Here is a 20,094-nt window from a genome sequence, read left to right as displayed (position 1 = left end):
TGTGTTGATGGAGATTTGCTGTAACTACGCGATAAAATCGTGGAGGAAACATTTACCAGATTTAGTCTAATCTGCTCTAAATCCAATGAAATGTAAATACATGTGTCGCAAATGTCTTTTAGAGTGAGTCAGAGCATAGGTGGAAGTCACAGGAACTCACCCTAAAATGTAATGTGATTATATCATTTCATTTACGGAAGAATTATGACACTCTCTAGTTCCAACACTTTCAAAACGTTGTCCTCAAGAAATGTTTCTGATTATTTTATTCTGCCTCTTCCATTATCTGATCTGGTCCCCTTTGGAGTCGTTGACTCTTGTGGCCAGAGAATTGTAGGTATTTCCTTCCTCCAGCAGCTTCTCTCCGCCTGAGGTCAGGTCCTGCTGATGGGATGGGGGAGTGGGAGGAGGTGGAGAAGGAGGAGGAGCAGGAGGAGCAAGAGGAGGAGGTGGGGGGGGGGGGGGGGGGGGTGCAAACAGCATCACAAACAGCTCCAAGTTACACAACAGCAGGCACTTTAGGGACGGATATCAGACAATGGTGCCTTCAAAGTAGAAGAACCACTTAAAGGTTACATGTGTTAAGAAGCCTCCTCGTCAGAAGGCAAGGAGGAATATTTCATGCACGCAGATCTGCTGACCTTTCCTTAACATTGTGGGAATCTCAGCCAGAAAGACTATTTGCTCTCATTTCATGGCCTTTTTTTTTATTAGCATTCCTTCGTGGATCCTACTTTTTTATTTGGGGAAAACTGATTTTTTTTCCCCCAAATACCTTCTGAATTAACATTATGACTTCAAACTATTTAATGACGGAAAATCTTTTGTGCCCATGATATACATAAAATATGTTCTAAAGGATTTTACACCCCATCATTTGAATCCAAACTAAACCTCCGAAGATTAGTTCAACGAATGAGTTACTTTTACTACTTCTAGAGTAGCTGCAAAGTTGTCAAATTGCTCTTAAAGGTGCATTACGCAAGATTTAGGACATTTAACTTTTATGCATTAAGAGATAGTTCCTTTTCTTTGGTTCAACTCTACATAAAAAAAATGGATTTAGTTCCAGTCACTGATATGTTTACTGTTCAATTTACCTTTTTGGTTATCGGACTGAGGAGAGACTAGATGTTAGATTTCCTAGACTAGTTTAGGCCAGCCAGCTAATTCAGTTCACACACCTGAAAGCCAATATCATTGTAGCGATATCATGACTGTTTTGTCTGTGATCACCCAAACGTAATAAAAAGAAAGACTATCACTGATATCTCTTGATAGTATTTATACAAATCTAACTTTTTAACCACTGAAAATGACAATTTGAGGTCAATCACGTTACAGGAGGTCGCCTCATTGAAGCTCTGTCACTGTATTGACGGCATGGATGTATTTTAAAGGAGACATATCATGCTTTTAAATCCTTCCTTTTTACATATAAATCATACAGTTGTGGTCTATATAAAGCGGAACTGCAATGCTTGGGTCTGAATTCCTCATTATTAGAGCTCCACAGGCCCCTTTTCTACCCCTTTTCTGATGTGCTTCTGAGAGCAACTCGTTTTGGGGCGGTCTCTTCAAATGCAAATGACACACTTCATACCTCGCCTCCTCTCCAGGTTGCAGAGGTGACACTCGGTTCAACGCCACCCTGTTCGGCCATCTTTGTAGTTTGATAGAACAGATACAATTATCTAGCGGCGCAGAAACTTTATATTCACACATTATTTACAAAATGTCAACAATGGAAGATTTGTCCATCCAGCCATACATGTTGGAGCCAGAGTCGGACCCGGCGGAGCGAGATGAAAATGACGATGATGCACCTGAAGAACAACGTCTTCATATGGATGTAACGCAATGGTGTGTTACTATATTTACACTAACTTCTCCATCCATGCCCACTACTACAATACTGCCTGTATTACAACGACTATTTAACACAGAAGTTACATTATAATCTAAAACGAGCACACAGCGCTAACATATGAAGACGGTGCAACTGCTAATGCTAACAAAACAATGACAGGGACGTCTTATCATCACACTTTTTAGCGTTATATACAGCTTACCGAAGTGCTCTGTTCGTCGTCTCCATAGATAGAAGGAACTGACCGCTCAATCAGACGAAGTCTTTCGGCAAATCCTTCTTTATACTGGCGGAGGTTGCTGAAGTAGTCATTCTTGAAGTGCTTCGCGCACACAAAAATGACCTTACCCACAGATGTGGGTACATTTCTGTGAAAAATAAAACTCAACCAGGCACTTCGAAAAGGTTCTGATGCTGGGAGACGGTGTAACGAAGCTTGTGGGTTACTACATCCAACAACCGAACATTTCGACTTATCCTCTCGTAACTTCGGTTGGACTACAAAATCGCAGCGAGAAACAAAAATGGCGGATTGCTCGAAGTGTCGATGTCCTAATTTGGCAGTTCCGCCGGGAATACTGTGACGTAATAGTTCAAAAAACGTAATAGAGAATAGAAAAATCGAAACGGATCGCAAAATATGACCAAAACAGAATATAAAGATATCAACGGAGCACCTGAAGAGACTACTTTGAACTTTTCTGTACTTCTAAACACTCTAAATATACAACAACATGCATTTAAGGGCTAAAAAAGTGGATTTAGCATGATATGTCCCCTTTAAGGACCATTATGTGAAGATTAACTCGTGCCTCTTTTGTGCACTGGATTGTAGTGTTGAGTTACTTTTTTGCCCGTCTGCCTTCACATGACTTATACATTATTGGTTCCTTGTTTTGGTTTGGCAGTTACAGACTGGGTCTAGTGAGTACCTGCCTTACAAGTGAGCTATGGCAAAAAGGCTAAGTCATTGTTTTTATTTATTTTTATTCATTTAAATTTGTATATTTATGTTTATATTATTACATTATATTAGATATTTAAATGTATTATTTATTATATTGCATCTAATATATATTATATAAGATGGATGGTTGGATGGATGGATGGATGGATGGATGGATGGATGGATGGATGGATGGATGGATGGATGGATGGATGGATGGATGGATGGATGGATCAATGGATGGATCAATGAATGGGTTATGATTGGTAGCTACAGACTGGCTCCAGTGGATAAATACTGTATACCTGCTTAACAGGTGAACTATAGTGTCACAGCCAAAAAATCATTGCTGTTTTATTAACACTTTCTTTGAGTGAGCCAAAACATCACCCTGTGGCGCACCCTGGTACTGCAACACTATATAAAGTGGGGAAAGTTGGGAATTTTATTTCTTTTTGGAGAAACGTCATAAAACTGGATGACATCAGAACTGTTGTTTTTCTGATTATTATTTGAGGTTGCATTCAACAAAAATGTTGAAAATTGCACCTTTTATAGAAAACTGAATGGACCAGCTCTCAAAATGTATAGCTTAACTCTTTTGATATTATATTATTTTGTTTTTTTTATTGCAGTTTGAAATACAAATGTCGCAATTGCAATACAATGATCTGATTGAAATGGCTCGTTTCCCCTCACACATCCGACTTTTCTTTTGAAAGTGCCTACAGGAAGCCAGATCTTAGTATGAGCGCTGTCTTGACACTGTCAGACGGCCAGCTGAGTGAAGAGCTGAGGGGCCGTGGCGATTTGAGCGGTTCCGTCCGCACACCGTAAAAGACTCTGACCTGCTGCAACATCGCGCATTTCCAGGAGTCCTGATTCCATCTGTTGTTAGAATTAAAGAAAAATAAATACAAAAATCTCCTGGATGACCGCAGAGAGCTCCCCCATCTGAGAGGCTCCAGACGCCTGAGTATTTATGGAATAAACCCAGGTAAGACATCTATACACAACCTGTATTTCATCTATAGATGTGCAACAGTGCGCGCTGTTGACGCGCACATCCGCTACAGAAAAGAGTGTATTTTTTTTGTTTTTGTTTTTTTCTGTGTGTCCTGTTCTGGGCACAGTGAGGCGTCTCCAGTCCAGTTACGTCCCCATGGTATGTGAGGAGGAGAGAGAGAAGGGGAAAAAAAAATAATAAAAAAATCGCAGCGCAAAGTAACAAGGATGCAGCATTTCTGTGGCTTTTTTGCATCTCCTGAATATTGTGCCCGTGCGCAATGTGGACAATGCAAAGTAACAGTTGTATTCCTGCATTCACAGTCCGATCGATCAGTCCCGGCGATAGGACTGTGCCCTTAGAGGCTTTTTGCTTTTAGAAGGAATGAAGGGAGGGATTCTGTTGTGGGAAGAAAACAAACTCTAGCAAGAATGAAGGGAGATTTCAGTTGTGCAGATGTGCACAGTATAGGGTGCCACATATTTTGGATTTGTCAGTGTGCTGGGGTGAAATCAGCCTTGCCAAACGCTGGTCCCAAAACAGGAATGGTCTGAAAACTATTCAGTAGTTATATGCAATTACAGTCCAACTCTCAAATATGCCAGTATAGACTTTCCAGGCATGTTGGTCACTCCCTTGAAGCAGCAGAAAAGGGAGGAATGAAGAGGTCAGGGTTTCTTTTTTTCTTCTTCAATCAAATGAGTAGCAGATGGTGTATTTCATTTATCTTTTTACAACTGCATTATGGATTAAGCTTGTGTAATTACTTCTCCTTGCACAGTCCCCCAAATGTTCACAAATCCATGTTAACAAATACTCAAATTGCACCTTAACAGTTGTTCACTCGGTGTTTAAAGGTGAATATCTAGTTCCACAGTTTGATTGCGTCAATCTTCCAACTAAATCTGACATGTCAGCACATGAAATGAAAATAACCTGAGAAATATGTAAGGTGGTTGTTGCCCGTCAGTTTATTTAATAGTTATTCCTGGCACACAGAATATTGACGCGTGTTTGTTTTAGAGAAAAGAAATGTGTCTGCCTGTGTGAGTTTTTCATATGTTTCAGAGGAAATCAATTGGTGGAGCTGTTTGTGCGCGCTCACAAGTGTCGACGCTGTACAGTGGCAGTGGGCTGCAGCGTGGGAGGCTTCAACCGAAAGACCGACGAGTGGGCATGTCTTGTGTGCTGTGAATCAGCCTGCTATTAGTGGTGTATGTGGGGGCTCTGGCAGACAGGGTCGACAAAATGAAAGTTGGTGATATTTTAAGTGGGGGCGCACAAAAGGAAATGCAAATGCCGGATTTTGATTGCAGTCGTTTTGTGATGTAATCTGCGATGTTTGTCTCGGTGAGAATAGCTCTGAATGTGGGAGGAATTCCACGCACTTTAATCCATCTTCTCTTCTGCACCGCTTGATCCAACTTAGGACGGCGGAGTGCAGGAGGCGTCCCAGCTGACTATGGGCAGAGGCAGAGGACGCCCTGGATAAGCTGCAAGCCCATCACCCTGCCCACACACAGTCACACGATCTCACATTCAAGAGTCCTCGCTTCAAGCACACACACAACATACATACAACAAAAAGCTGCAACTCTGGTTTGTACACATTTATAATGCAATGAATTGACAAGATTCAAAAATGTAATAAAAAGTGGAAAATAACAGCAGAGTTAAAGAATAAAATGGAGGAGGACGAATAGTATGAGATGTGTCAGATACCATACATAGCCACAAGCTGAATGAATTCTGATGGACAAAACCTGATGATAAAGAAAACAGTAAACAATCTTCTGGCTGGCAACAACATTGGACGCTGCCTTGAGTTGTGATAGATCCTGGGAAAATGTAAAAACTATTGTTATAAATCTTTTGCAACCTTTTGTGAACTGCATCTGGGAAACAAAAAGGTCATAGGTCGTGTGGGACAATGCATACTTGCTCCAAATCTCATTTGCTCCAAGGAAGAAAACAAGGATTTGGTTTATCCAGATTGAGGTTGCATTGTTCAAGAGCCAATCCCAGGCATGATGCACCCTGAATGCGTCCATTACGGAGCAAACACAGAGAGACATGCAGTGACAGACGCTCACATTCCCACCTTTAAACAGTTTAACGTGTTTTTTTTTATTGTTGAAAAGACAATCCACACCAACAGAGAAAACGTGCAAACTCAGCACATTCCAGGCCCCAGATTAGACTGTGAGGCAACCACTGCAATACAATACAATTCTACACAGGCATTAAAACAGGAAAAACAGCTGGAAATAGGTTGTGGTATTTATGTAATCAATCATTAAAAGGTGATGTATTCTGGGGGAAAAAAATGGATACAACACTACACAGCATTCACACAAGCTATAATCATCAAATATCCACGTAGACAGCCAAACATTTTCACACAACTGTTTACGTATATTTTACTGTTAATCGTGGAGTTCTCTTCATAGAATCGATTAAAATATTAACAATAAGCAGTAATGAAAAAGGGGAAAATGAAAAGAGGAAGTAGATCTGTCACAGCTGTGTTTTGTTTTTTTGTTTTTTTACACCAAGTTTCCTGTCCTGGGAAAGCCCTTTCCTTCCCTATGAAAAGTTCCCTCGCTCGGTCATGCTGTGGAGTCCGGCTCGCTGCACTCCCCATTTCACGCACATACCAGGTTCTTTGAAGTGTCTTAGTCATAAGTTTGGCTTTGCAGGGACTCGGACTCCATCGAATAAAAACTGTCAGTGAATTTTAATGAGACCCACTGTCTTCACAAGTGTTCATGCCTGTGAAAATTCGCCAGATTACAAGTGTCAGCTTGCAACTTTTGTTCCCGACTGGTGCCGGACGTGCAAGCACAGTGTCCCTCTGATTCAGCAAGTGTTGCTGGACCTAACTTTCAGGAGCCCGAAATGGGGGAGGGGAGGGGGGGAGCACCTTATCTGTTCTGTGGCTGATGAACGCAGCCCTTTGAACAGCACTGAGAAGGCCTATTGTAGAAAAAGCATTGTCTGTCCGCTCGCTGCCACGGTAACACTCACACTGGCAGCCGGGCTGGAATGCTGCAGTCACAGCCGACAAACGCCTCTCCAGAAAATGTGAGAAAAGAGAGGGCCTAACGTTACCTTGACTTTTCAGAGTGAATTGAAATCCAATTTGTTGGATGGATTTCTTTATTTTTTTTCAAGTCATTACTTCTCTCCCCTATTTTCTTTTTTGGTCTTCTGTTCTCTACCTCTTGAAAGGAGTGAGTCATCCGAGCCATTTGCAAGCTGTTTGGAACTGTGTGGTAAATTTCCTGACAAGCAGAAACAGACACACTGAAGTGGCTGGATCATTTTCCAGAGAAAATCCTGAGAATTTATTTATCACTGACGTGGAATTTCCTTCCTTGGTTCATCAAGACACTCACTTTGTCTTGACTTGTGTAGGCTGTATTTCTGTGCACATCCCCCTTTGTGTTTGTTAAACGCTCATCACTCACTGTCTCGTACGTATCTCATATCGGCGCTTGTATAAAATCGACAACGAGACTCGAAGGATCTATTCTCACAATTTCCATTTATGCTGGAGCACATAATCCTGCACATCCAGCTTAGAGAGAAAGTATTTTTAGATGTTTGGAGAAAGTTTTCCCCTTTTTTGGCCCGTTCCCTTTCCCCCCCTTGATTTTGTTTGTGTGTGAGAATGTGTTTATACTAGTTACATGCATCACAGCGGGTTGTTTGTAGAGGCTCTGGGGTTAAGCTGGTTAATAAGAGAGGGCACTGTGCCCTGAGATGCTTCCAGAAAAGACCACTTGTCGTCTGAATGTGTGCATTCATGTCAGATATGTCCATCTGTAGTTTTTACACGCCCTCCGGTTGTGCTGCAAACACGTATTTCCTCCTTGATAAGATAGTTATATAGTGGGTAACGATTCTGTGCTGACCAGACAGCGTCGCTGTCCTGGCTTTGTGCAGAGGTTTGGTGAGCCTGGACTCTCTTTCAGGTGGGATTAAGCTGGAATGTTTGGCAGAGCTCGTTGAGGACTCGACAGATGACATATCTTTCTCTCATCCACAAAGTGCAGGCCTGTCGTTTCCCATTCTGGTTTCCGTGCTGATAAGACTTGTTTTGATCTGCTTCCTGTAGTCTGGATAGCAATTACAGCACTGTACATACACTGGGTAATACAAGTTGTTGTTTTTTTTCAATTACGAAGGGGGAAAAAATGACTTGTTTTGTATGTATAATATATAGATTGTTTTATTTTATTTTTTATTCTATGCTCCAGAGGTGTACTAGCCATCATGTCAGGAAAGTCAGACGGGAAAAAGAAGTGGGCGGCCGTCAGGGATCGCCTGGGCTCCTCGCAGGACTCCGACACCCAGCAGGAGGCCAACCTGGAGAGTGCCGACCCGGAGCTGTGCATCAGGCTGCTGCAGGTTCCCACCGTGGTCAACTACTCCGGGCTGAAGCGGCGCCTGGAAGGCAGCGACCAGACATGGATGGTGCAGTTCCTGGAGCTGTGCGGGCTGGACCTCCTCCTGGAGGCCCTGGACCGCCTGTCCGGCCGGGGATGCTCCCGCATCGCTGACGCTCTCCTGCAGCTCACCTGCGTCAGCTGCGTCCGAGCGGTGATGAACTCGTCGGCGGGGATCCACTTCATTATAGAGAACGAGGGATACATTCGAAAGCTCTCACAAGGTTGATTTACAGAAGCACTTTTATTCAATTTGTGTATCAGTTTTTAGAGTGACCTCAAAAAAAATATGCTCTCCCTACTATTTTCTAGTCCAGATTAATATTCATCATGTTTAGATAGATAGATAGATAGATAGATAGATAGATAGATAGATAGATAGAACAAAAGAAAACAGGTTAGTAGCCAGATTGACGGTTAGGACACAAAACATCTCTAAATTTAAAATCTACACAAATAAAACACTTTTAATTTTAAAATTGGTAGATATACTAAATGTGTTAAAAGTCGATATTTACAGTTTTTACACCTTTCAAGGCCGTATATGAAGCTCAGGCCTTTTTCTAGAAGAAGCTACTCCGTCGAACAGAAAACGTCATCATTTCACAATTTGGCCTCATTAATTATGAATACCCAGTGTTGTGTCATTATATAAGAGATGGAAAACACACAAAAAAAAAGCCTCATAGGTTTCCTTCGCCCTATTTCTCCACATATTGTGCAACATTTGAAGCGGTATGTGAGAGTAGTCACATGTCACATGATTCAGCCAAGTTGAATTTTCCAGTCATGCTCCCATCTTAAAAAAAAAAAAAAAAACATGAATCATTAGGGGTTATTTGAGGACAAGTCTGTAGAAAAGTAACGTCACCGTTACGTTGTGAATACTGCACACACACACACACACACACACACACATGTGCACACACACACACACACACACAGCACACATTTATCTATCATACAGCACCACATCTTCAGAGGCCAAAGTTCATGTTATGTTGCCTGAAAGACAGTGAAACAATGCATCCTGTTTGGGTCTTCTCACAAGGAGGAAAGGGAGTGGAGAGAGAGGTTTAAATTAAGAGAAACTTTTGGGAAATTTGAACCCTAAACCTTTACTGATGTATGTGGAATTATGATGCCCCGTACAGCCTTGGACACCTCCAACACCATGGTGAAGAAGCAAGTGTTTGAGCTTCTTGCAGCTCTCAGCATGTTCTCCACGGACGGCCATCGCCTGGCTCTTGATGCCCTGGACCACTACAAGGTAAACACATGTTTATATTAAGAAAAAGTCGGGTTTTGAACACGTTAATTTGATCCTACATCACTAGTTTTAAGTGGACAGATTACCTTACTGAGGCCCTCTAGTGGCGGGTTGCATGTAGAGATGACATCTTGTCGCTCTTAATTATTTACCCTGACTTTGAATTTCACCTTCAGGGCGTGAAGACACAACAGTATCGCTTCAGCGTGATCATGAACGAGCTGCAGGCCACAGACAACGTCCCGTACATGGTCACGCTCCTCAGCGTTATCAATGCCATCATCTTTGGGACAGATGACCTCAGGCAGAGAGATAAGATGAGAAAGGAGTTTATCGGTACAGCGTCTTTTCTTTTCTTTTTTTTTCTTGCTGCCATTTAACGATGAATCAGTCCCATCACGGGCAAGGTGACACTGTGGTTAATTGTCAGTGCAAAGTGAATACTGAGGGGAAAATGAGGCTATCAGCAAGAGCTCTGGAGCAAAGATTTGTCTGAGTGTGGCTAAGAATAGGTCTAATGGCCTCATTATATTTTGATCAACGCCTGAGAACTTAAGCAAACCTCGTGTGTATGGCATTGTGTGTTCATGCATTTCACACTACAACTAGTCCTAATCAACATTTGCGATGGTTCAGAGGTTATATCCTCTTCAGGAACATCATCCTCTCTTTTTCCGCCGTGCACCAGTATTACTGCTGACAGAGTCTTGCCTCCACCTCAGACGAATCAGCCAGCTGATTGGCCACGCCTCCTTTGTGATTGCTCACCTGTGACAACCTGTTAACGCCCCAAACATAACTTATATTGCTGTCAGTTGAAGAGCAGATGACTTTTTAAAATGAGCATTCTTAAAAACTAATAACTGAAAGTGATGAGAACTGTGACTATTTATTTTGTTTGTGTGTCTTGTTTGTTGCAGGACTGCAGTTACTGGATATACTGCCAAAGTTAAGGTGAGTGCTTTTTTTCTTGATGTCGTGAGACTTTCATTTCCTAATTTCTTTCAGGTTTAATTGCTTCAGTTAATTTAAGCGGTTCCTTTAAAGGGCAAAATCACTGCAAGTGAAATTATCCTTTCATAAAAAGAAGTTTGCAATTTCAGTCCATTAATGGCAATTTAAGCAAAGGTTGTTTTTTTTTTTTTTTTTTTTTTTTTTTTTCTTCAAAGATGCAGATGGCATTTGATAAATGAAATGTGTGTGTGTGTGGTGTGCAGGGAGCAGGAGGATGAGGATTTGATTATTCAATGTGAAGCATTTGAAGAGGCCATGGCTGAAGACGAGGAAGAGCTGCTGCGAGTGTATGGGGGCATTGATATGAGTAATCACCTTGAGGTTTTCACCACACTCTTCAACAAGGTGGGTGCACACAGTTTGAATAGCTTCCTCATCAACAGCTGAGTCCAGTCCATCAGTGACTCATCCACATTTCATTGAATTTCTGCACAGATGTCCCTCGATTAAAGAAAGGGAACACTTCTCTTTCTGATTAATACCTTTTTTTTATATTACATGATGTTTTTGCAGGCCTTGCCTGAATTGATAAGTGAAAAGAAACCAAGCCTGATTGGTGTGTGTGTGTGTGCAGGTGAGCAGCTCTCCAGCTTCTCTCCAGCTGCTGTCCATCCTGCAGACGATGCTGGTGCTCGGGCCAAACCGCTCCGATATCTGGCTGGCGCTGGAGGCCATCACTAACAGAGCCATACTGCTGGCCCAGGACTGTGAGTCGGCACATTAATTAATTAATTAATTCTCAGTGGTGGTGTCTGCTAATCTGATGGCCTCATTGGCAGATGTTGTATGGGAGTGGGTGATTGTACACGACAAAGTCGTTGCTGGTTTTTGTGAGAGATCGTTTCAAATGACCTCCAGGGACATGTTTGGATTTGTGCTCCAGCTCAGATGGAGTCGTGTGAGAAGATCTTGCAGCGACTGATCTTCATCAAGGGGAAAAGCTGTGGCGGTCTCAATGAAGTGGATGGTCAGACCATCAAGGTGGACAAGGCCGTGCAGACCGGCGAGGGCATGGACAAACCGGACGCAAGCACGTCTCCTCAGAAGCCGCTGTGTGCCTCTCCTCCTCCCCCGCCACCTCCTCCACCACCTCCTCTACCCCCTGGTATGGCGGGGTCAATGCCTCCTAACCGGTGCCCTCCGCCACCACCACCACCTCCCCCTCCCCTACCAATGCCTGGAGGCTTTGGTGCTCCTCCACCACCTCCTCCTTTACCCGGTATGCCTCCACCACCCCCACCGCTGCCCTGCGGCCCAGGGATGGCTCCCCCACCTCCACCACCGCTACCAGGCATGGGCGGCGGGCCTCCGCCTCCCCCTCCTCCTCCTCTTCTACCTGGCATGCCACCTCCGCCGCCTCCTCCCATGGGCATGATCGTTGCTCAGAGCAACCAGGCCCTGGGGTGCGCTGCGCCCATGAAGATGAGCCGATGCCCCACGCTGAGGATGAAAAAGCTCAACTGGCAGAAACTGCGTGCTGTGACTGGTAGGTGGTGCAAACATTTCGTGACGGCTCAAATTGCCTCTGTGACAACTTCTGCAGGAGTAGAACGCATGAAAAATTGCCTTGATAGTCTGGACTTAACTAGGTTGACTGTTTTATTTTGTGTCCACAGACTTGTATAGTTTAACTACCTCTTGATCTGTATCATAAGAAAAGTAAGGCAAGTGCAGCTTGAAGCATGTCTTCTCTGCGCTAATTGTAACTGATAGACGTGTACTATTGGCTACTGAAAATGTCAATCAAATCTGCAGCACGCTCTTCTGCTATAATAGTTATGAGTCTAATCATATCCGAGCATTAAATGGACTCGTTTGGGTTGGTTAATGTAAAAGCGGTCCAAAATGGGAGCCACACAAGGTCATGACAGGTTTCTCTCTCTCTCTCTCTCTCGGCGCCTTTAGACGGTCCCTCCATGTGGGCCTCGGTTCAGAAGGAGCCGCCTGCTCGGGAGCCGGACTACAGCAGTATCGAGCAGCTGTTCTGTTTCCCGGTGACGGAGCACAAAGACAAGGGGGCAGCTGCTCCTGTCAAGAAGGAGCCTAAAGAGGTTCGCTTGGTCACCACTTGACGGGGTTCCTCAGAGCTGCAGCACACACACACACACACACACACACACACACACACACACACAAAACAATCACAGCTTATGTACTTCTCTTTCCTCCGTGCAGATTACATTCATCGATCCAAAGAAGAACTTGAATTTGAATATATTTCTAAAGCAGTTCAAATGGTGAGAGATACTCACTGAAATGTTGTATCACATTTTGAACCATTTTCACTGATCTCGGTAGTTTTATTGTCCCTGCACAGTAAAAATGAGGAATTTGTAGCCATGATCCAGAACGGGGACCGGACGAGGTTCGACGTAGAGGTGCTGAAACAGCTTCTGAAGCTTCTACCTGAGAAGCATGAGGTTTGTTAGGTTTTTTTTTTTTGTTTTTTTTAATGCCGGCTCTGCATCCTCACTTCAGGTGTCTTTGCAGCCTCGTCTGCCAGTTAAATGCCCACGTTAAAAAAAAAATAAAAAATGAAACTGCATGTCTGAGTCACTCTCTTGTACTTTCATGTAGATCGAGAATTTGAAGTCCTTCCAAGGAGAAAAAGAGAAGTTGGCAAATGTCGACCGCTTCTACACCTCCCTCCTCACTGTGCCGAGGTAGCTTTATGTTTCCCTTATGGTCCAACTCCATAGGGTTTCATTCTCACAAAGGTTTGAAAGACCCCCGACTCAAAGATCACACAGGGTTCGTCTCACACATGACAGTCATTTGTGAGTGAATGCCAGACAACCTTATGTTTTTCATATAAGATATTATTGGCAGCACGATGGTGTCGTGGTTAGCACCCTCGCATCTAGAATATCTTTGCTAGTTTCCTCCTCCAATCAACATGTTTCAAATTAAGTGGCTGCTCTAAATTTCCCAATTGTGTGACTGTCGGTTTACTCAATGTATAGTTTTTGCCCATAGGGATCTGGGATCAGCTCAACAGAATGACGCAGAATGATGTTTTTAGTTAATGGTTGATGGGCTCCATAGGAAATAAAAACATAACCGTCATTCCAGTTTAACTGGTTTACTTTGTATTATCTAGTCTTTTTTGAGAAATGGTGGTCACTGTTAACATGCGTGTTTTCACCTAAACGGATCGCGCTACTTAAAGTGGAGAAATGGTGCAGAGGTGAAAAGTAACAAATTACTGTAATTGAGTAGTTTTGTTGTGTAATTTTACTTGAGTATTTCAAAAATATAGTACGCCACTACATTTTCAATTATATTTGTTGGAGTAAAACGATAAATTTGACATTAAGAATATTGTGCCCCGGAAATACTGCTGCTAATGTCACTAAAGTTGGGAGACGGCGTCGGACGTCGATGGTACGAATCCAGCGCAAAGCAAGATCTCATCGGCCTCTGCTGAAGTTGAACTTGAACAAACTGGTGTGAAGCGCTGTCCATATTTAAAGGACCACTTCCAGCGCAAGAAAGTCAACGGCATTAGTATGCAGTGTGAGCTCAGTTTGCCCAGAGAGGCCGAGGTAGATTTATTTCCCAGCGACTTCCTTGCGCTACTCAGGAGAGACCGTTCTTGATTTGGTGGGTCAGATTGGCGCCTCTTGCGGGTCAGTTTTGGTCCATCGGCCTCCTGTGTGACGCCCCTGGTCTTGGATGATTTTAATGCTGCCAGTCGGCCTTTTCATTGGTCGTCGTTTTCTTGCTTGTCTCCCAGTTATCAGTTGAGAATCGAGTGTATGTTGCTGTGCGAGGAGACGGCGTCTGTTTTGGAGATGCTCAAACCAAAAGTCAAGCTGGTGGAGGCGGCCTGCCACTGTGAGTACACGTTTACCCGTATGAACCTGTAGGCATTCGTCGCCTTCACCTGTTTAGCTCAACATGCACATGTTCTCGAAATAACGACCAATTTCTCAGGTCTCCAAACAAGCACGCTCATGCCCAGTTTCTGCAGGCTCATCCTTGATGTGGGAAATTTTCTCAACTATGTAAGAACCTTCTTTTTTTTTTTTTTCTTTTCCCAGCCTCATTTATTTTTTTCACTTAGGCTGACATTTACAGAGCTTGCAATTTTAATCATCGTTCCACTTCTGCAGGGGAGTCACACTGGGAACGCCGAAGGATTCAAGATCAGTTCTCTGCTCAAGCTCACGGAGACCAAGGCAAACAAGAGCCGCATTACGCTGCTTCATCACATCTTGGAGGTACGGAAAGTTTCAAACGGCTGCCATAATGTCGCTGCCTCAGTCGGGCTCCTTAATTACCCAGCGTCTGGCTTGTTTTTCAAAGGAAGCGGAGGAAAACCACCCAGAGCTGTTGGCATTGCCGGATGATATCGAGATATGTGATAAAGCAGCAGGGTATGCAACTTTTTTTTTTAATATATCGATGTCCCCTCACGTGGCGGTTAAGAAAATGCATAACCAATGAACTTTACACTTTGTCCTCAGAGTAAATCTGGATTCGTTGCAATCAGAAGCCAGTGCCTTACTTAAACGTCTGACCGAGACGTCACGGAAAGTGTCCAATTCATCGGACGAGGTGAAGGAGCAGTATGCGCAAGTTCTGGAGGTAAAACTTCCTTTCTTTTTCTTCCAGATAGAGGCAGAGTGCCTGATTCGTTGTCTTTGGCAGTTGGATCCATGCATTAAAGGGTTACCTCTACCTGCAACAGGAAAATCTGGAGGCGTGTCGAACTTTGAGCCAAAAGTTCACCGAGCTAGAGAAGAAGAAAAGTGAACTGGCCGTCTACTTGTGTGAGGACGCTAACAAGCTGTTGCTGGAGGATCTTTTCGGAACCATAAGAACGTTCAGAGAACTATTCATCAGGGCTATAAAGGTCAGAGAGGATAATAACTTGACAGCTCATTGCATTTGAGTCTTTTGATCGGGACGTTGCAACTGAACACACCAGAAGATGTTCTGTATTGAACGTCACAAAGACAAATTGCAATGTACATTTTTGGACCTGGCAGTGAGTGACGTTCTTTCTTTCATAATAACAGGAAAATAAAACCAGAAAAGAACAAGCAGCCAAGGCTGAGAAGAGGAAGCAGCAGCTGGCAGAGGAGGAGTCAAAGAGGCAGAAAGGAGAGAATGGAAAAATCAGTAAGTGGTGAACGTCTTTGTTTCAATCCACTAAAAATGTTATTTGAATAGATTTGTATTAATCCTTCCTGTTTTCTGTCCCCCCCCCCCCCCCCCGTCAGTCAAGAAGGGATTTTTACAACAGAGCGATGACTGTATCATAGACCAGCTTCTGGCGGATATCAGGAAAGGTTTCAGCCTGAGGAAGACCCGGCCAAGGTGCGGTTCGGAAACCCTCCCTTCTAGTGAAATGCATAGGGATACCTGCCCACCTGGTAAGGACAAGAGACTCTGGCCTCCGTCCGTAGTTCTTAGCTTTGCTGCTGATCACTTTATTCTGAGCCACAACATTGCTTTGTAGAATTTACTTGTGCTTTTGCACCGCTGTCATTTCACCCAGCTTGAGCCCCATTTGTAAAGCTGCTTTGGCCTTTGTTCACATGTCCGGCCATTTTTTGGCTTCTGTAGAACATAATCCAGTTTCAGAGTGTAATTTTGTGCTTTTATCTTGAGTGCTATCCCATTTCTCCTCTCAGGATCAAGTGCGAGGCCTGTAAAAGAAGACGCCGCAGAAGCAACCACCATATCCGCTCCCACCAAACCTCAGGCAGGGGAGCAGCGCTGCAGCACAGGAGTGAACGGCTTCGTCAGCCCCTCAGAAGAGACTCTGCCAGTGCCTCGTCCGACTCCAGCTGCAGACGGATCAGTTGTTCCTCCCAGCACACCCCCAGGAGAGCCAGCCATGAAGACGCAGGCCAACCAGGAACGACCTACGTCGGGGCAGGAGCGTCAATGCCCAGAGCCGCCTCCACTGACGGTGCTCGATGCAGCACAAACACACCCTCATTTTGAAGAGGAGAGGCAACCCTGTCCCGCCACAAACGGCTTTTTGGCAGACTCGACTGAAACCAGCATCATCAGCCCATCGTCTCTCTCGGATTCAGACCTGCTGGAGGCTGCGTTGGACGGGTCGTCGAGCCTGGAACCTGAAAAGCTGACGCCGAAAGATCCGGCGGACATCCGCGTGGACGTTCATGTAAAACAAACTCCATCACTCGATGAAAATATGGTCGTGACTCAGAGTAGCGAAAGCAATATATGGGGAGAAGGGAAAGGTGAAGGCAGCACAAACACAAGCCATTTACCGGAGATTTTGGGGAAAGAAAAAGCTGGAGAGCAGAAGAAATGCAGTATTGCAAGAACATCAGGCCCAGATGAGGTTATGACTTACGAACATTCAGGGCCTAAAAGCAGTGTTACTGCACTGGATGAAGGCATCAGGTGCTACGACGTCCCCGATGGGCTGCAGCCAGACGTTCTGCCATCGGTGTCTGAAGAAGTGCCTCCACCCATTAAGCCCGAACCAAAGAAACATCACGGGCTCTTTAAACGAAGCAAAAAGAAGAGTTCTCAAGGTAATCCATCCATTAACTACAATAAAGATCACGGTTGCAGCACTAGTCTCTTGAAGTGTCTCAATGGGAAGTTATTGGCTTTGTTTTTAACACCTTTAACGTTTTATATTTTATCTATGGGATATCATAGTGTATGTTCCTGAATAAAATTGAGTTAATACTTGCATTTTAAGGAAGTACGAAAGCAGTTTGCAGCACATGATTTGCAGAGTTAATACTGAATGAAGTGTGTGGCCAGTTTGTTTGAATGCTCTGTTTTCCGTTCTGACTCTCTGAACCACAAGGTAACAGTGGAAAAGGACACACTAAACATAAAAAAGGCTGCGTGTTGCAGTGAGGTAGGTCCAATCGATGGGGTGGCAAACTGTAAGCAGGAGTATCCTCCTATTGAACTCCGTCGTCGTCAGAGCTTTGTTCCAAATAACGCCTCATTTGTCGGTCTAACTGGAATCTGGATTTCATTTGTCTGTGTTGTCCTACCTTTTTAACACCGCCTCGCTCTAACGCTCTCCCAGGGCCGTGAAAATCTTGGGGCGATTTCAAATGTCCGTCAAAACCTGGGAAACCCAAACCTTTTTAAAGTATTACAAACCGTAACTAACCTACGCAAGTAATCTGACAATACTGTCTGCTGATTTCCGACACCCTTGCAGTTTGTGGAGTCATTTGTGACGTCGTTGTGGATTGAGTTATTTCATGAAAGCCGTCACTTTGTCTTCATATTTTCTTGTCCATTCTTTGAAATTTGCAAGTGGGTACTGTTCAATCTACTAACGGTCTCGTGTGCTTCCTGTAAACTGTGCTCTGTTGCTGACTTTTGATCAATGCTGTATTTTCTATAAGCACATTAAAATGTTTGGAAGATGTTTAGCATTTTATATCAATATGCACTGTGTATTCCTGCCAGTTGCCGTTAAGCCAGCAATTTTATGCAGCTGTAAAATGTAACTTATTTATAAATTTCTAAGATATTAAAGTGTTCTATGTGACTCTGATTTGATTCCATCTACTTATTGAGTGTTTGTCTTTCTAGGTGACTCAAGAAAAAGGAAAGCAAGAGGAAAAAGAAAATGTTAAATGGAGTTCCGAACTGGAAGGACTGCAGTATATTGTATTTAATGAGACTTCAGGAATATTTACTGTTTCAAGAGGCTGTGGAAGATTTTCCTGACAAAAGAGAAGTAAACGCATCGGCGGCTGGGATTTTGCAAGGCCTTGATGTTACCTGTCACTTTATGTAAATGTTTTTCTTTGTATATATATATAAGTGCTAAAGATATGAATGTGCTTTGTTTGTACAATTGTGTTATGCAGTGGATGTGTTTTTTCAATAAGCTCTGTTTACCTTACAGCGCACACAGGAAGATTTAGTATTTGATGCAATATGTTCAACTTAAAACAAAACAAAACTGCTCGAATGTGAAGTCTTAGTTTTTATATGTTTAATTGATTTAAGATGGGACATTTGAAAGTGGCATATAATGGATTGTAACTTTTATGTTAGATATATTTTAATAAAATTGAATTTGCTGTTCAGAGGCGTGTCATGTATCCACACTTGCACACAGATTGTAGTACTTCGGTGCAGAAGTCACATTGGAAAGCTGTTTAAAGGTTGGCTATGATGAATGAGCTTAAATCTGTTTAATGAAGTTTTCCAGTGCCTACTCGGTTTCATACATCTGGAGGTCGTATCAAAAACGTGTGTGCATATTCTGACTTATACTTTAGAGCAAAATCTGTATAAGGGCTGTCTAACAATTTCTGCATGCCAACAAGGACCTGTAAATGTCTTCACCTCCATGTTATGCTGGGCTTTAAAGGCAGCAGTACACCGTTATATTAGCTGGACCAGACAAAGAAAGGCCAGTAGTGCCATAATATTTGATAGCATTAACTCTCTAGTTTTGTCGTGCAGTGAGAGAGGTTCAAGGACAGTTGTCATAGTCTTGAGAAGCCAGAAATGGCCCACAGGAGGCTCCAATCCAGCCTGCCAAACCAAGCAAATTCTAAAAATTTAAAAGAAAACATTTTCTTTAACAAATATCTAGTGCACACAACACTAAGATATGGGTGATGCTGGCATGAAAGATAGCTACTTTGTTGCTATCAGAGGGAGTTTGTGAAAAAACTTATAGCAACAGCTATAAGAGAAGTTTTGGACATTTCACTGTATTTTGCACCAGAAGGTTTCATTAAAACTGGCTTTAGGTCATTTTCAGTATATTTGATATAGACATTTTAATCACATATATTCTGCACCACAACAAAGAAAAACTTTAAAGTTCACATTTAAAGGTTGTTATGGCCTAATTTTGCTGGTCTGGCCTAGCCAAGATGAAATTGGGCTGTTTGTGGACCCTGAACAAAAATGAGTTTGACACTCCTAATTCAGAAAGCCAGAAACTTCAAAGACTGCTTAAACCAAACAGTCCTATAGGAGCCTGAGGGTTGACTAGATACTTATCTACAAGGGGATTTCTTATCTGCCATGATAGATTTGACCTTAATTGAGAGGGTCTTTTTTTCCCTCAACATTGACTGGGAGGCTCACTCCTGACTGGCTGCTTTTCTTTTGGTCTGCACCATGTCTCCTTAGCTGTACGGCCTAATTAACAGTGTAGCTCAGTGACTTCAAACAACACTGTGGGACCTTCATAGGACTTTGTTCATCTGAAAGTGAGCCTGAGAGCCTAAACTGAGGACAAATAAAATCCACCAAAAGAATCTCTGTGAGCAGGACATTAGTAATATCCATATGTGAGCTGGCTGCTCATCTGAGGTAGATTTTGAAAAATCGACATTTACAGGTCCTCGTAGGTATCAACAAAAATATTTATACACACATATTTTGATACACACATGAATCTGTGTACACACAATTCTAAGTTAGCGCTCACAAATTTCATTCCACACACATTTCATTACAGACAATTATCTCATTAATATGCATACACAAATCTAGACACACCAGCATCACAATATTCCATGTGCACACAGTCATTTAACTCCAACC

At 43.1% G+C, this 20,094-nt stretch overlaps 1 protein-coding gene across 8 annotated transcripts; it reads left to right on the top strand.

The window, feature by feature from the left end:
• The first annotated feature begins 3,561 nt into the window (after nt 1-3,561).
• LOC308119837 (inverted formin-2) lies at nt 3,562-18,614 on the top strand. 8 transcript variants are annotated; one of them, XR_013935989.1, is made up of 23 exons: nt 3,562-3,813; nt 8,085-8,497; nt 9,428-9,543; nt 9,720-9,879; nt 10,464-10,497; nt 10,761-10,902; nt 11,132-11,264; nt 11,441-12,043; nt 12,463-12,608; nt 12,733-12,794; nt 12,875-12,977; nt 13,135-13,220; nt 14,294-14,394; nt 14,494-14,564; nt 14,673-14,780; nt 14,866-14,936; nt 15,027-15,147; nt 15,251-15,415; nt 15,582-15,684; nt 15,786-15,882; nt 16,200-17,078; nt 17,363-17,416; nt 18,112-18,614. XR_013935989.1 is itself a non-coding variant. In XM_080480081.1 (23 exons), the coding sequence occupies exons 2-22, from the start codon at nt 8,101-8,103 to the stop codon at nt 17,413-17,415; spliced, it is 3,807 nt and encodes a 1,268-aa protein (XP_080336207.1). In that variant the 5' UTR covers nt 3,562-3,813; nt 8,085-8,100; the 3' UTR covers nt 17,416; nt 18,112-18,614. The 8 variants fall into 8 exon arrangements, 6 of the variants coding, with proteins under 6 accessions (XP_080336207.1, XP_080336208.1, XP_080336204.1 ...); XM_080480081.1 differs by having other exon boundaries at nt 15,786-15,938; XR_013935988.1 differs by lacking the exon at nt 17,363-17,416.
• Nucleotides 18,615-20,094: the final 1,480 nt, after the last annotated feature.

Source organism: Lipophrys pholis, assembly GCF_963383615.2.
Source record: "Lipophrys pholis genome assembly, chromosome: 14".
NCBI lineage: Eukaryota > Metazoa > Chordata > Actinopteri > Blenniiformes > Blenniidae > Lipophrys > Lipophrys pholis.
This window is presented reverse-complemented; position numbering and strand designations above follow the sequence as displayed.

Bases quoted from the DNA above. Each gene is read 5' to 3' on its own strand.
- LOC308119837 (XM_080480077.1), top strand. From the start codon at position 8,101: ATGTCAGGAAAGTCAGACGGGAAAAAGAAGTGGGCGGCCGTCAGGGAT. The intron at 13,221-14,293 runs GTAGCTTTATGT...CTTGTCTCCCAG, and splicing joins TCCCTCCTCACTGTGCCGAG to TTATCAGTTGAGAATCGAGT. The intron at 14,781-14,865 runs GTACGGAAAGTT...TGTTTTTCAAAG, and splicing joins TGCTTCATCACATCTTGGAG to GAAGCGGAGGAAAACCACCC.